At 37.1% G+C, this 17,882-nt stretch overlaps 3 protein-coding genes across 5 annotated transcripts in view; 2 read left to right on the forward strand and 1 right to left on the reverse strand.

The window, feature by feature from the left end:
- Positions 1 to 17,882, forward strand: part of LOC127860418 (nascent polypeptide-associated complex subunit alpha-like) — a 415,045-nt gene that overhangs the window by 89,009 nt on the left and 308,154 nt on the right. The window lies entirely within an intron of this gene.
- Positions 1 to 17,882, reverse strand: part of LOC127860409 (beta-galactosidase-1-like protein 2) — an 86,167-nt gene that overhangs the window by 47,264 nt on the left and 21,021 nt on the right. The gene's annotated exons all lie outside the window — the stretch shown is intronic.
- Positions 1 to 17,882, forward strand: part of LOC127860412 (uncharacterized) — a 395,662-nt gene that overhangs the window by 34,634 nt on the left and 343,146 nt on the right. The window contains exon 2 of one of the 2 annotated variants that reach the window (XM_052398479.1): positions 10,735 to 10,857. In XM_052398479.1, coding sequence (XP_052254439.1) covers positions 10,735 to 10,857 — 123 coding nt within the window. Of the gene's footprint in view, positions 1 to 10,734; positions 10,858 to 15,836; positions 17,483 to 17,882 lie in introns of those variants that run through there. The other variant, XM_052398477.1, reaches the window with a different exon arrangement.

Here is a 17,882-nt window from a genome sequence, read left to right on the forward strand (position 1 = left end):
CCCTGCTGCTAACGCTAAATGTACATGTGCTTCTAATTCTCATTGTTTTGAAAGGCACTTAAGTTGAAGAAACATTTTGTCTGTTTTCAATAATGACAGAACACAACAGCCGATGATTGCAGAGCACCATGGTCAATCATGCAGTACGATGTGTGTGGAGCCCACTGTAGCTTTAGAACCCCAGGTGGTAGGAGGAGTCGCAACTCCAAACCAAAAAACAAAAATGTATGTGCAGTGCGTTATAACAAATTCTTTTTATTTAATCTATTTGTTAACAACAGTGTGTATTCAGCAAAGCATCTAAAACATATAAATAATGTGGCAAAACACTACTAAAATATGCTATTAGTATAAATACGATACATTCAGCAATGTTAAACTGAAACAAGATAATCAGTTAATTTGGAATACATTTCAACAGTATAATACATATTATTAATATCCACACAATTCCTGTATTAACAAGATGCGTTTGTGAAACACAATGTCCCCCTATATGACGTTTGACCTTGAAGGATGACCTTGACCCTTCACCACTCAAAATGTGCAGCCCCATGAGATACACATGCATGCCAAATATCAAGTTGCTATATTCAATATAGCAAAAGTTATTGCAAAATGTTAAAGTTGGCGCAAACAGACCAACCAACCAACCAACAGACCAACCAACAGACAGGGCAAAAACAATATGTCCCGCACTACTATAGTGGGGGACATAAAAATGTAATTTTTGCCAATCAACATAAGGTGTGTTTTATGCCCCCCTTCGAAGAAGAGGGGGTATATTGTTTTGCACATGTTCCGTCGGTCCGTCCGTCCACCAAGTGGTTTCCGGATGATCACTTAAGAACGCTTACGCCAAGGATCATGAAACTTCATAGGTACATTGATGATGACCGGCAGATGACCCCTATCGATTTTCAGGTCACTAGGTCAAAGTTCAAGGTCACAGTGACTTAAAGCAGTAAAGGGTTTCCGAATGATAACTGAAGAACGCTTAAACCTGGGATCAGGAAAGTTCATAGAGACATTGGTCATGACTGACAGATGACCCCTATTGATTTTCAGGACTCTAGGTCAAAGTTCAAGGTCACAGTGACATGAAGCCACTACAATTGACAGCCAATTAGGGGGGCATGCGTGTCTTACTAACAGCCCTTGTTTTATTCCAATTATTATAACAATCGTGTTACAAGTTAATTCAATGTAAGTTCATTTAAATGATTACAGGAGTCCAGGCATGAAAAACAAAAGGCAGAAGACAAGTGAAGATGGTAATATTTCAAGAAATAAACTATGGAATTACTAGTATGTAAATTTATTTAAATTTCGCAGTCATGTTGTTTTTCTATTTGTATTGTAACGACTAGCCCAATTAACAAGGGGCGAGTCGTTATGAGGCGAGTCGTTAATGGGGCGAGTCGTTACCTATTCCTACCTTTGTTAAAGTCCATTTTGCCTGAATTTTTTTCTATTACTAAAAATAAACCTTTTTTTCAGATGACCATGAAGAAGTCTTGCAAATTTTGAGACAGCAAAATGTAACACTCGATGCAATTTTATTAGAGCAACGAAGAACCAGAGAACTTCTTGCAAAACTGTTTTCATTTCGGCTGAATGAACAATAAATAATCATTATCTAAAGCCACACACCTTGAAATGAAATACATGGCATAGTAAGTTTAAGGATACATATGAGAAACATATTTGATCTATGCCAATAAGAATATATCTGGTGGTTACAAGGTAGACATCTGTCTCTTTTGCGCTTGAAAACTTAAAAATAATTGCGTTTGTTGAAACGTATGTATATGTATAGAAATCCTACTTTTGGTTTTTAAATTTAAAAAAATAAATAAATAACTTGCAAACAAGGCTAGAGATTTTATGACAATTTTGCACATTTTGAAATTGCATCTTTATGTATTTATTAACATGTACTTCATTTCAAGGTGTGTGGCTTTAAACATTTATTCATGATGTTTGTTTTGATACAATTCAAAGTTTTGTTTGGAAAAAATCACTTTGTGACGTACAATAAATGGAAAATGTTATAAATCAAATGACAATTTTAGCAGTAAATTGCTATCAATGAAATGCACTAAATATGGTTTGAAATTGATAAGGTTATTACAATTCTCTGCACTTTTTAACAACTATCAAGAAATATTGTTAGAACTACTTCTTATATTTTAACACTAAATATCACCTAGTAATAAAAGAATACTCTAGTAGTGAAATGAACAAAACAATACATTAAACAGTTTAGTATGCTATTGAGAATTAATTCATTATTGATTGAGTGATTTCGCTGAAAAAGGTATTCTGTATTAAACACATAGAATCGCTTTTTAGTGAAAGCCCTCAATCAGTAAGGCCCGCACACGCTAAGCATTTTGGTCAGGGTTTTTCATTGGCAGTTGTGCATTGTCATCGTTGTCTCCTGCCTCAATGTCATCAATGACAAGGAAACCATCACTCACACACAGATTGTGCAGTTTGGCACATACAGTCACCACCAGAGCTGTCTTCTGAGGCGAAAATTGTAGAAAGCCTGCAGTTTTGTGAAGACACCTACAACAAATATACCATACTATAAATCAATTGGAAGAAAACACGTTAATATACTAGTATGTGATTATACGCAGAACATATTTTTAAACTAATTATTACTGCAAAACATACATATTTTCCATGTCGAAAAAGCAATTTTGATTTTAAATATGTTCAACTATTGTACCTGCCAAATAATCTTACAAACTGAACTTCTTGAGACATGTTGAGTCATGCCACCTTCACTGTAGAACTCGGATTTGGCTAGAAATTGAAGTGTTATCAGCAACTGCAAAATTGTAACATATAGTGATATACTTTGACAAAAAAAAAAGAGTTCAGGAATTTTGTTAGTAAGCGAGCCTGTCACGAGCTTACTAAGGAATTTCCCCGATGAGTTTAACAAACAATGGTATGAAATGGCAACAAGTGTCAGATCTTTTTATCACATGATTCAAATGAACAAATTAAATTAACTCGAAGACAAAATGACATTGCTGGACAATACAATTACATGTATGATTATTACGGATAGAGTAGGATTTTATACTTTATATATTTAAAAACATATCTAAACCATACCAATTCAATTGCTGTACACAGAATCAAACCATACTGCATTAATTCCATTGCATTGTGACATCGTCTTCATTGGATGCCACAACAAGCTACATTATTAACATGCCATTATCTGATAAAATAACCTTACTGCATTTTGTAAAATTGATCAAAGAGATCAATTTATTTTCAATAAGGTGTTATACCAAACACTGGCATATTCCATAGGTAACTTGTCAAAGAATGTTTTCCAAACAGATGCGGATGATATTCACTATTCGGATACAGATTTCGGATGAAAATCCTTTTCACAGTAATAGCTCCTTATATCCAGTTAATATTGTGTTCTACAAACTCAGCAACACTCGAAAATTAACCATAGGTTTTACAAAATAAAAGAAAACTTGTGTATTTTAATAGCGTTATCAGTTCCAAAAAGAGCAAACGCATTATTTAATTTTCATAAAAAGTTGACAATGTCAAACTTTGACTCAAAGACGCCGCAAGCGCTATTGACACGTACTTTTTCTGAATGCATAGGCAAACTGTCACTCTAACAAGTTGTCATTTCGAATGATACAACAAAATCAAAGTATGTTAATCTATATTACCTTCGTCATTGACGACAATGGGTGACTTCTGCTACAATGCGGCGAGATGTCGTCCTTAATTAATTCATGCACTGTGCAGATTTGTGTTTTTGATAGTCTATACTTTCGCTGTATTTCTTGCTCTGTCAGAACATCTAGAAAAATTGGTCGATCTCTAAAAATCCTTGGATTTCTTCTTCGAGCGTTCCCTCTCGGAAATAACGCGGCCATATTTACGAAAATACTGAATGCTTACGCATGCTTTTTTTGTTCGTAAAGTTGCGTTAAAACTTACGTAAAACTTACGTACGCAATTTTTAGTAAAACGCAGTTGCGCAAAAATTTCAAACGTACGCAAGAACTTACGAAAATTGTCAACATACGCTAGCGTAACTCTGTTAGTAAAACGGTCCCCTGATCAACAAAGCCTGTCAGTGTTCAGCGGCAAAAAGGAGAACCACCGCTTCTTGTTGGAGAAAAACTGCGAATCGTTCACACAAACTGAGGCTTGTGATCTCGGTCAGTTTCTTCCATCTCGCATGTCAGACTTAACTTGTCAGAGGGCACTGAGACGCGAGTCTGCGTTCGCGAATCTGAGAAAGTGCACCGAGACAAACAGATTCTCGCTTCCGGCCGCAAGCTTCGCATGTCCAGCGCGTATTTCAACGGATGACGAATTCAGCTACTCATTCAACTGCACTTTTCCGGCTATTGACGAACATCAAAGCTTGGACTTCAGTTACAGCTTTACAGTCAGCGAAGAAAGTGACGTCACGTGTGACTTCTTCCGAAATGAGAATACCGCATCAGACGATAGTTTGTGCAGCTTTGAGAAGACGAAACCTTCATTTTGTGGTGACCAACTCGACCTAACTTGCTTGGAAATAAATTAATATGAACGAAACATTGGTTGCTACGATTCCCTTTTAAGCGATAACTGAAGGCTACAAAATAATGCACTCAACTATTTTATTGCTCACCACTACTACTTTATTTTTTCTTATCAAATGTGCTTATGAAGTTACATTATTGTTTGTTCTTTAAGTCTGTTAACGATTACTAGCATATGTCATTTTGTAAATATTCATGGTTTATTCTGTCATGAAAATAAAGTATCAATCATTAAACATGAAGTCTCGTTCAATATTATTACAATTACAAAATGGGCGGACGAAAAGTTATAACATAAACCATCTGGAATGTGGGAAAAAAGAGCTGCAAAACATCATATGAAAATACACGCGTGTCGATTATAAAATGGAAATAGTGCAATTGTGGTTCGAATAAAGGTCGACACTCTTTGAGTGCCATTGGCATTCAGCAATTGATGTAAAATGATACTACCTTACTTGTTTCTAATGGTGTTTTTTTTATTTAAAGACACATGTTCTTCTGAAGTTTTCTGTTATTTTATATTGAAATATATATATAATAAGTTTTTAACGCAATTTATATAAATTCATTAAACGTATATACTCGCTTTAAAAACAAATGACGATTTTGAAGTTCTGATACTTTAACATGTTAATTCAAACTTGACCTAACAATACATTCCGCTTTAACATTTGCGAACAGCAATTAAAACAAAACATTTAAGCATGTTTTTCTTCCTGTATTGTTAATAACTTTCAGTGTGATATGAAAACTTCAAAGTACATGTATAACATAAACATAAGCAATGGGTTATAGTTCGCAAACTTAAATCTGAATAGATAAGCACACAACACCGACCAATAAGACGTGTATACGTTTTTCTTTTTGCTGGATGCAAGCATGAAACTTCATTTACAAATTTATCCTAAGCGTATTCTTAAGTATTCCTGCATACACGCATATATATAAAGCATTGTACGAAAAAGAAACATTCATTTTCTTATATTTGCAATCACTGTATTGGACTAATAAAGAAAAATACTGAACCTCATTCAAATTATTTTTTGCGATATCATGTAAGTAGTATATGCATAGCTTTAATACATATCCGTTCATGTTATGAACACATAACTAGCCTATAGGTTATCTTACACTAATTCCGATTCCCATAGGGTCTCATTATAAAACTGACAACTTTCAAGCATTTTTATTGCATTTCCGACGTATCAATTTTCCTAACCAAGTATTATTTCAAAAGTGGATCTGTCCTCTTCCAATTATTTCAATAAAAACACAGCGTCTCTCAACTTGCACCCACCGTAGAAAGCAGTGTGTCGGATGCCTTATTTCGACAAAAGCCCCATACAATACAACACCCCCTCCCGCCCCCTCCCGCCCCCCCCCCCCCCCACAAAAAAAAGAAAAGTACAATTCATCTTTCAAGTAAGCCAAGGCATCAAAGTACTCCAGGCACATACCGGATATTAGAAATAACCAAACAGGACAAGTATCACATTGTTAAATGGCTTTTTTAAAGAAGAGGACAGACGCTCTTTAAAATAGGCAATACTTTCGATTTAGTGTAATGTAACCTTATAATTTTAGAACTGCACATAAATATGTATTGTTCTTATGTACGGCATAATAGAATGTGAAAAATCATTTCCCTTTTTCGCTACACATATTAAATAAATTACTACAATTTGTTTCAATATTTGTTCTTTTCCATTTGAAAGCATTTCAGAAAATGGTTAAGGAAGGATTCAACTTAATGTAAAACTAAAATGGATTTAAAAGCTATTGAGCCTGTAAAAACATGCTAAATATATAAACAATAAAGAAAAAAGTGTGTACGTCTTTTATTGTATACACTGACAAGATATAATACATGTATAAATACATATGTATAAAAAAACGTACATAAACTATGGAATATATAACAAGTTTTAACAAAGAAACGTATCTAACGAATGCACTTTATAAAAGTTACTCTAGAATGTTTCTTTCAAGCACATTTAATTCACTGGAGACGTTAAGCAGGTCCTCATTACAGAAGGACGTTTTTGTCTTCATGAAGCTGTCCAAAATCTCGTCGGATACGGAGTCTCCGTTTCTACATAGCCTATCGAATGCATTTGTGTTTTCAATCAAGCTATCGTCCTCGCAACCATCTTCGTCCATTTTTGAAAACGAGCGGTTGAATGAATAATCAAACTCATCGATAACACCCGTAACTGCGCCAGTCGGGAGTGAGAATCGAGTTGCCGGAAGTGGGAATCTTGAAGAGCACCTCAGATCAGAAAATGCAGGTTCTCGTTTGAGCGTCGTGGTTCGTGCAAAGTCGATCATATTGGATGGGATGATCTCGCTGTTATCGGAATCTTCACTCTCTGTGTCCGAGTCGCAGTATCTCTCCCACAGGAAGCGGCAGCGCTCCTTTTGGTCGTGGATAGATGATAGGCTTTCAATGTCGATCCGTTGACGTTTTCTGTTTGACGTTAGTGTCTGGTCGGCCAGAAATCTGTGCATAATTGCGCTTTTACCCCGGTATTCATCCAACTGTACGTGATACTCAGTGAGAGTACAGTCCAGACTACGTCTTTGTGCACGTTTGACAGCGACGGGCGTGCTGTGTCTAGGACCGTTGACGTCATTCTCCAGTAGAACAGTGCGATGGCGGTTTTTGGTACATTTACTGGTCTTTTTCTGATTGGATTCCTGACTTTTTTCCCCACTGCTGATAGAGTTGTATCCGGTATCTGTGGAGGAGATAGTTCCTGTGGAGATGGCTCGATCTGACATCGTTCTGTGCGGTGTCGTGAACTTACTTTTTAGTGACAACTTTGAAGTTGTTTTAATATCCACGCCTTTCTCCGCTTCAAACGAACATTTGATCTCTGCTAAACACGTTGTGCTGACTGTTGTTTGCTTGAACAGACGATTTCGAAGTAACAGCGTCGATATCTTTTTCGATGGCGCTTTTCTTATTAAAGAGAATGAACCTCGTTTTGATATTGCTCCTAAGGACTTTCGTGACTCCTGCTTCTTCATGTTTGATCGTTGGATAATAAATGCAACATTTTTTGAAGCTGCGTTAGCGCGCCACGCCTTCAGCAGCTTAGTTTTTCCCGGAAGTTCCTTTTCATCACCTTTAACTGACAGGAATACCGCTAGAGGCACCTGGAGGTTAGACAGCTTGGCGATGACGTCAGAGCACGTGGTCGTCTTGGAGACACTCTTCATAATTCGCGCAACGCCATCTATGATGAACGGAATCTGTTGCGATTTCTTCGACTTTGATATTTCCATGTAGAATAAGCATAAAGACGATGTTGGATAGACGAATTAATCATAGCCCGAGCATAATAGCTTCAGTATGTTTTGTGTGTCCGTCCAGTAACAGACAGTTTAATGCTTACGCCAGTTTACTTATTTGCATTTAGTCTTGAACTGCAGGAGAACCAATCTTTTAATTGTCCAACAATGAAAAAAGTTACACCTGCGCGTTAAATGTTGCTTCTTAAAAGAATTCTGGCTCGCATTCTGTTATTACGTAATATAAGATAGAACATGAATAGTAGTTTTGCATCTATCAATCAGGATTAAGCCATATGACAGCAATACACATTGAAGGTGTTTTGTGTGTACGCGGTTGGTGTCTCTTGTAGTATTAGAGAACCAATGTAATTGTAACTTACCCCTTTATCTCTTGCACAGAGTTGCACAATATGCCGCGTTATTGAATTGTTGCCGAATACTTCGTAACTGTGACACGATTGATGGCGGTGTATTTTAGTAAACCTCCTTTATACTTCTCAAATAGGATACTTTAAGATAAGTCTCAAACTCAACGGGTCTACGATTTAATTACCCGTACTCGAGCATATCAGATTTAGGTCTCATCTTGTCACTACAACATTATAGGCTCTCATTATAGAGTTAGAAAATTGAAGGCTTCATTCTTTAATTAACAAGATACTAATTAACAACATCAAAGATGTGAATAACAACACGGGTTCGTTGTAATCTCTGTATTCCTATCTAGATACACATGTGTTCAGCTAACATGCGTGATATTAAACAATATTTATTCTTACTACAGCATTATTTATAAACACAAAGTACAATTAATACAATAATAGGTAAAATAGGTAAAATAAAAAACAGGGACGACACTTTCCGCCTAAATTGGATTTTTGCTAAGAAGAGACTTCATCTAAACAAAACATGTCATAAAAGCGGTCTGCAAGGCTAATCTGTGACGACACTTTACGCACAAGCATTATGCCCAGTTTTCTCAGAACGCGACTCAAATAATACGGATTTAGAATATACAGGGTACAAATGCTGTACGGATACGCCCGTTCAGTGAAGTATTCTTCGGTTCTGTAATGTTCGTTGGAGTCTATGCGATTGTCGCTAAGAGCGTAGAATACACCCCCATATGGCAAGCGGTTCGACGCATAATCCCAAGAAACTAGGTTTCTCATGAGAACCTAGGTTCTCATGAGAACCTAGGTTTTCAAATGAGAACCTGGGTTCTCATGAGAACCTAGGTTTTCAAATGAGAACCAAGGTTCTTGTGAAAACCTAGGATACCAAACGAGAACTTTATTTCTCAGAATGAGAACCTCATTCTGTCCAGCCCGTGTGTAATCATATGTAGATCCCATTGATCCTGCGCCCTGAATAATATCTGTCCCGTATTCCAAATGAGCAAGTTTACTCCGTCCGACGCGTTATTTCTGAACACCTAGGTTCTCATGAGAACCTAGGTTCTCAGAGAACCTACGTTTTCAGAGAATCTAGGTTTTCAGAGAACATAGGTTCTCCGAGAACCTAGGTTCTCATGAGAACTTAGGTTCCATGAGAACCTAGGTTCTCATTATGAGAACCTAGGTTCTTTGAAAACCTAGGTTCTCAGAGAACCTAGGTTCTCGGAGAACCTATGGTTCCCAAATGAAAACCACGGATATGGCAAGCAGTTCGACGCATAATCCCAAGAAACTAGGTTTTTCATGAGAACCTAGGTTCTCATTCTGAGTCTAATTCCATATTCTTCAATCTGTATCATGCATGTGTAAATGCATATTTCAATGCGAAAATTATATATTATATAATAAGTGAGAAAGTATTTTAACTTATATTAAATTGTATTTGTAGTGTAATAACATTTTTAACGAGGAATAATACCACCGAATCACAGAAAAACTAATATCAAAGGTAGCTTGGATATCTCAATCTATTTTACTTTAGATGTTGTCTACACTAAAACTCTAATTAAACTTACAACTAATATATGATATATATGCATAGCTTATTTTATGTTGTTTTTCACGTTTGTATTAGTTTAATAGTTTGATGTTGCAAAACTATGAAGTTTGATCTGGTCATTTGCAATTTTGTAATAAATGATACGCTCACTGCGTTTCAAAATACGCAATTGAAATTCCATTTAGAACACTGAAAACGACTATTGCCAAAATATAATTTTAGTCTGAAAATGTGAACTCGTCATTCTCATTCACATGTATTTTATTGTTATAATATACATTTTGGAGATATTTTGTCATGTGTTACAATCAGTGTGTTTAAATAATTTTAACAAATTAACTATGTTTTACACCACGCGTCATAAATGTAGATGTGTATCTTGAGAGGAAAACAGTGATACAATCAAAACAGCACGATATTGTTAGCACCTTTTAGGTTATGAATAAGAAGCGTGGAATTCTTAAAACACCGTAATGAGGGGCTATTATGTTGTAGTGACAAGGTGAGACCTTAATCTGATGTGCTCGAGTACGGATAATTAAGTCGTAGACGGTTGAGATTGAGACTTGTGCAAGTTAATTAACCGAAAGATAATTACTCCAGAGACGTATATAGTGGGTCGAAGAACATTTACTGTCATTAGTTGTTTCTTATATCTACGTGTATATCTCTTAATGTCCAACCATAAAAACATCTTTAAACTACATCACATTCCCTTGTTTCAATATATGAAAGAGGTATATACAAGCAAATCATTAGAATCATTGCTTTATCAAAATATATCCGATTAAAAAATCGTATAAATAAAGCATGCTCTGATATATAATTTGATTGTTATTTTATGATGTTTCAATTAATTTCCTCTCATTTACATTTGTTATTCTAGATGGACGTATCAAAGAAATCGCAACAGATTGCGTTCATCATAGATGGCGCTGTGAGGATTGTGAAGGCCGTTTCTAAGAAGACCACGTGCGCTGACGTCATCACTAAGCTGCCTAATCTTCAGGTGCCTCTAGCGGTATTCCTGTCAGCTGAGGGTGTCGAGAAGGAACTTACGGGAAAGACTAAGCTGCTGAAGGTGTGGCGCGCTAACGCAGCTTCAAAGAATATTGAATTCGTCATTAAACGATCCGAGATTAAGATGCAGAGGTCGAGAAAATCTCTTGGAGCAACTTTAAGACGAGGTTCCTTTTCCTTCCTCAGGAAAGTTCCGTTGAAAAAGATGTCGACAGTTCAAGTTCCTAATATTCCTGACACACTCAAAAAAGTTTCCACAACTTGTATGGAAAATAGCTCGTTCAAATCCGGTACACGTGTGGAAAACAGCACATCTGTTAAGTTATCGTTAAAAAGCAAGTTCACGACACCCCACAAAACGATGTCAGATCGAGCGACCTCCACAGGAACCATCTCCTCCACAGATACCGGATACAACTCTGTTAGCAGTTGGGAAAGTAGTCAGGAAACCAATCAGAAAATGACCAGCAAATGTACCAAAAACCGACATCGCACTGTTCTACTGGTGGATGACGTCAACGGTCCTAGACACAGCACGCCCGTCGCTGTCAAACGTGCACAAAAACGTAGTCTTGACTGTACTCTCACTGAGTATCACGTACAGTTGGAAGAATACCGGGGTAAAAGCGCAATTATGCACAGATTTCTTGTCGACCAGACACTAACGTCAAACAGTAAACGCCTCGACCGTGAGAGTTTATCATCTATCCACGACCAGGAGGAGCGCTGTCGCTTCCTGTGGGAGAGATACTGCGACTCGGACACAGAGAGTGAAGCCTCCGATGACAGCGAGTTCATCCCATCCAATATGATCGACTTTACACGAACCACGGCGCTCAGACGGGAATCTGCGTTTTCGGATCTGAGGAAGTGCTCTTCAAGATTCTCACTTCCGGCAACTCGATTCTCACTCCCGACTCGCGTAGCTACGGGTGTTATCGATGAGTTTGATTATTCATTCAACTGCTCGTTTCCAAGAATGGACGGAGATGGTTGCGAGGACGATAGCTCGAATGCAGGTGAACGCGCAAATGCCATCACCGCAGTATGTAGAAAAGATGATCCCGTAACAGACGAGATTTTGGACAGCTTCATGAAGACGACAACATCCTTCTCGAGTGATGATCTTGAACTAAATGTGCTTGAACGGAACGTTATGGAATGAAAATGTACACGTGTTATTCACGTATGAAAATGTACACGTGTTATACACGTTTGTGATATGTTTTAGTTATTTTTTTCTTTTGTTAAATTTTCTAGAGTCTATGAAATTTTGTTTATTATATATATATTTACATGTACAAGATAGTGTACACAACATTTGCCTGAATAAAAAATATGTACATTTAAATGCAGTTGTTGTTCAAACTTTTTATACAATTAATACAAAGATTATTAGTGTAATTACTTAAAACAAAAACTCCGGATAACAACATATTGACGACAGCTTGTAAGTTATAGTTCGCATTAAAACTGTCTGTTTAAGCCTATTCATTTTAGCTCGAATGCATCGAAAGTCTAAGGCTTATATATACGCTCTCGAGTCCGTTACCCGGGCCTAGAACCAGTACTTGGTGTCTTTGGGGGAGATCTAAAGAACGCTCCCACGGTGGGGATCGAACCCATGACCTCCCGGTCGCTAGGCGTACTGTTGTTTAGTCTGTTAAGTCCTCATCTTAAAAACAAATTAAGCCTTTTGCCAAATTCGCTTATCATTATTTGGGGGTTTTGCCGTAAAAAATACCAAATAATATTGTAATGATTTAAATTGGTTTTCAGTTTCTTGAGTGCTGACATAGTTTGACCATGAACAGTAGCAGTAACATAGATATTGCTATTTTTGTACGGTACTGAACGACGCTTCCAAAATTATTATTTTGAAAGTTTATCAGCAAACTGAATAAAAAAAATGCTAAAATTTAAGTCGGGAAAAGTTTGTACTTTCCCAGTTCATTATTATGCATAGTGCTGTTATAATATATACATACATGTATACGTTTTGGTCATGAATTTTGGTAAATTTGGTTATTTAAATGAAATCAGTGCGCGCGTGTTTAAAAATTAGAACCAAATCAGGTTTGCAAATCGTTTCAATCGGAATCGGAAAAATAATTAAAACGTTCGTCATACTTTTTATCGATATTAAACAAAAGTTTATACGGATATATTGTTTAAACGTCTTCATCAGCGTCGATGGCTTGTGTGGTCTAGCGAATTAGCCAGGGCCCATTTTTGACTTTCATCTTTTTACTTGTTAAGTAAATTATCTTAACTTATGCCAAATATACAGTTTTGTTTGGAAATTAACTAAAGAACATTTGTTTACATCTGTAAACAAGTGCTTTAAACGAAATTGCTTCGGCATGTTTTGTGTATCCTTCCAAACCGAGAGTGTAATGATTACGCTAATTTACGTCTTCCCACTCAGTCTTCAAAAGGAGGCCAGCCTCCAACAAGGAAACGGATTGCATGTGAATGCTTACTGTAACTTCTGAGTAGCGTTCTGATTCGCATTCTGTACTAATTATATAACAGAAAATAGAACATCAGTTGTAGTTTAATACCGTTCAATCAGGATTAAGCAAGGTGAATAGTATACGAATTAAATGTATATTGTGTGTACGCGGTTGGCATGTCATGTTGTACATGTATTAGAAACATATTTAGATATTCTTATCGAACAAATGTTCTTTAAATTTACATTTGAACCTCACTCTGTGAAAAGGGGGGTTTAATGCATGTGCGTGAAGTGTCGTCCTAGATTAGCCTGTGCGGACAGGGACGACACTTTTCGCTTTAATGGTAATTTGCGTTTCAAAAAAGTCTCTTCTTAGCAAAAATCACGTTTAGGCGGAAAGTGTTTTCCCTGATTAGCCTGTGCAGACTGCAAGGCTAATCTGGATCGACACTTTACGCACATGCATTAAACCCCGTTTTCACAGAGCACAATCCATTTAGTTGCGCATTCTGAAGCGTCTTGTTATTGAATTGTTGACTAAAACTTCGTAACTGTGACAATGCACGATTTATGGCGGTGACTACTCGCCAGTCTCTCTACCGTTTAATTATGAGTTATTGAGCGCGTCAGAATACGGTGATACATTCTGACTACATAATATATTGTCCTAAATAGGGATTTTGATAATTTCTTTCTTGGTTGCTATGTAATCTCTTGTTTTCCTTCAGAGAAACCCTTCTACAGCTATGATGCGAAGTGTTGAAAATAATCTTTCCTAGGGTAAATTATAGTGTGATTTTGTGATTAGGCATTTTTCTAGATTTGCACATTTAATGTTTACAAAATTGCTTAGAAATGTCTCACCACAAATGTCTCATCATGGGAGGGGGGCTATATTTTTAATTTAGAGTTCAATTTACACCATGTTATAACTTTGGCGTTCTCGGCAATATTCCAACGTATTTTTTTGGTCTTGCCTGTGTTTGTGTTTACAAGCCAGCATTGAAAGCAAGATCGTCAGTCAGAAATAAACTTTACATTTCTCAATCTTGTAACGTTGTTTTTATGTGTTGGGATACTTATTGACTATAATATAAAGCAATAAACTAGCAGAAGAGAAACCTCTATCGGTCGCCTCTTTATATTTAATATGACAATTTCTCGCATGTAACAAAATGAACATACCGTATTTTAAGGTAAATGTTGTTATTGAAAATACTTTATATCATTCATTTAATACATATTAATAAGTTTTATTAGGATGACATAGATTATTCCATGTCAATACATTGCAATCGTCTTATGGGCAATCATGGATGCAATGCATGTAGTAATTATCTATCTCTCAAACTCATTTTGTTGTTCGTTTACTAAAGAAAACATACTTTTTCATGTCATAGATCTCTATCTAAAGGGAAACACTTTGTCTTACACTGCTATCGATGGATAAGCTGGCAATCACCTGATAATTAAACTTCAATTACCAGTCCCGTCAATTAAAGCTAGCCGTTCAATGTGCTTGTAAGCACCCCTGTTAATTGACACCTAGAAACAATACAAAGTTGTGAACTTAATCTGATGTAATTAGCGACTGTTCATGATAATGTATATTTTTACACACGAAGACTGTATATATTGCCTCTATTCAAGGCAAATGTCACCATTCAATGATTTTAAACTCTCGGAATACAATCTGAAACACAGCATATTTCAGCATTTAGTTATTTTACTCGTTCAGGCTTAATCGAGACTGTTGAAATATCGAGGTATGTAATGTCTGCGAAAATTTTGTGAACATTAAAAGGTTACAATTTATTTGCAAAATCGAATATTTCTAAAGTAACCTGAAATGAAAACTAATAAAATGCTCTCACGTATTAAAGTATATGTCAATATTAAATACTATCCATTAATACTACAAAGCGAAATGCGTTAACACATATTATTCATCTTAATTTCGTGTGCTTATAATAGGTTTCAAATACACATATAATTCTGATGCGCATTGTAAATTAAACTACAATAAAATGGCATTATCAGAAACTTAGCATTTGAATGGCAGGAGCGCTATAATTATCGCACGTACGTTTCTGCTGACGTGTACCTCCCACTCGTAACAAAAAACACACACTTTTACTGAAGAAAGGGCATATCCTGATCTAAATGTTTTTGTTTTATTTTCCACTCTCAAAATTAAAAGAATGTCTTAAGAGGTTCGTCGTAACACATATGTTCTAAATACATAATATATTATTGGTTGTGAGAATTGTATGTCTCTTGATTAAAACGCCCTTTTGTAAAAAATGTCGCAAATGTTTTGTTGTTGAAAGAAGATGTTAAGCTACGTAAACTAGATGGAATGGTACAAAACAAATAATGAACGGATTTAAACAAAATACAAGACCACTGCTATGTTAAGCTAAGGACGTGCTAGTCCGCAGCGTATTACCATTTTTTGGGGGGTTGGTAACAAAATGTGTTCTTGAACATTGTTTTCGCTTTTTTTGCAGATGGCAGAAATTCCGTTCATCATAGATGGCGCTGCGCAGATTGTGATGTGCGTTTCCAAGACAACCACGTGCGCTGACGTCATTGCTAAGCTGCCTAATCTCCAGGTGCCTCTAGCGGTATTTCTGTCAGCTGAAGGTGTCGAGAGGGAACTTCCGGGAAAGACTAAGCTGCTGAAGGTGTTGCGCGCAAACGCATCTTCAAATAATGTGGAATTCGTCATAAAACAGTCGACGATTAAGACGCAGAAGTCGCCTGGACTTGGACGAAAGCGTTTATCACGAGATTCGCTGAAGAAAGTTTCTGATCTCGCTTTCTATGTACGCTACCAGAAAAAGAAGGTAGAAGTGATAAGATCGAAAGCAGAAGGTACACCACACAAGACACCTATTAAGCGTCTGACCACTCACGCGTCCACCAACAGCATGGACGCATTCCTCGCCAAAGCTGATCTGGACGAAATGGCGCGCTTTCTCAGCTTTTGCGGACAAGTGACAACGGAAAGATTGACCGGTCACTCTGCAAAGAGGACCCAATCCACTAATCAGACCGAGACAGCCGATCACGTGACAGGCGTGAAACTATCGCCGAAGAGGAAGTTCAACACGCCCAAAAGAACAATGTCCACTTGCTCTTCTTCCACGGGAACCGCCTGTTCCTCGGACACCGGGTATCAGTCTGCCCCAAGTGAGACATCAAGTACAAAATCAGAAAGTAAATTATCAAACAAGCCCCGCCGCACCGTCCTTCTGAAGGATGATGACAACGGCCCCAAACACAGCACACCAGTGGTTGCATCCCGACACCAGAGACGCTCGCAGGAGAAACTCGACTGCACTCTCACAGATGAGTACCTTGAGCGGATGGACGAATGCGAAGGAAAGAGCATCATCATGGAGAGGTTCATAGCCGACCAGACCTTAGCGGCTGGAAATGACGATCATCGACCGATACCTACGCATCGGCTACCTGATCAACAAAGCCTGTCAGTGTTCCGCGGCAAAAAGGAGAACCACCGCTTCTTGTTGGAGAAAAACTGCGAATCGTTCACGCAAACTGAGGCTTGTGATCTCGGTCAGTTTCTTCCATCTCGCATGTCAGACTTAACTGCTCAGAGGACACTGAGACGCGAGTCTGCGTTCGCGAATCTGAGAAAGTGCACCGAGACAAACAGATTCTCGCTTCCGGCCGCAAGCTTCGCATGTCCAGCGCGTATTTCAACGGATGACGAATTCAGCTACTCATTCAACTGCACTTTTCCGGCTATTGACGAACATCAAAGCTTGGACTTCAGTTACAGCTTTACAGTCAGCGAAGAAAGTGACGTCACGTGTAACTTCTTCCGAAATGAGAATACCGCATCAGACGATAGTTTGTGGAACTTTGAGAAGACGAAACCTTCATTTTGTGGTGATCAACTCGACCTATCTTGCTTGGAAATAAATGAACATGAACGAAACATTGGTTGCTACGATTCCCTTTTAAGCGATATCTGAAGGCTACAAAATAATGCACTCAACTATTTTATTGCTCACCACTACTACTTTATTTTTTCTTATCAAATGTGCTTATGAAGTTACATTATTGTTTGTTCTTTAAGTCTGTTAACGATTACTAGCATATGTCATTTTGTAAATATTCATGGTTTATTCTCTCATGAAAATAAAGTATCAATCATTAAACATGAAGTATCGTTCAATATTATTACAATTACAAAATGGACGGACGAAAAGTTATAACATAAACCATCCGGAATGTGGGAAAAAAAGAGCAAAACATGATATGAAAATACGCGCGTGTCGATTATAAAATGGAAATAGTGCAATTGTGGTTCGAATAGAGGTCGACACTCTTTGAGTGCCATTGGCATTCAGCAATTGATGTAAAATGATACTACCTAACTTGTTTCTAATGGTGTGTTTTTTATTTAAAGACACATGTTCTTCTGAAGTTTTATGTTATTTTATATTAAAATATATATATAATAAGTTTTTAACGCAATTTATATAAATTCATAAATCGTATATACTCGCTTTAAAAACAAATGA

This window comes from Dreissena polymorpha, chromosome 15 (genome assembly GCF_020536995.1).
Source record: "Dreissena polymorpha isolate Duluth1 chromosome 15, UMN_Dpol_1.0, whole genome shotgun sequence".
Classification (NCBI taxonomy): Eukaryota; Metazoa; Mollusca; class Bivalvia; order Myida; family Dreissenidae; genus Dreissena; species Dreissena polymorpha.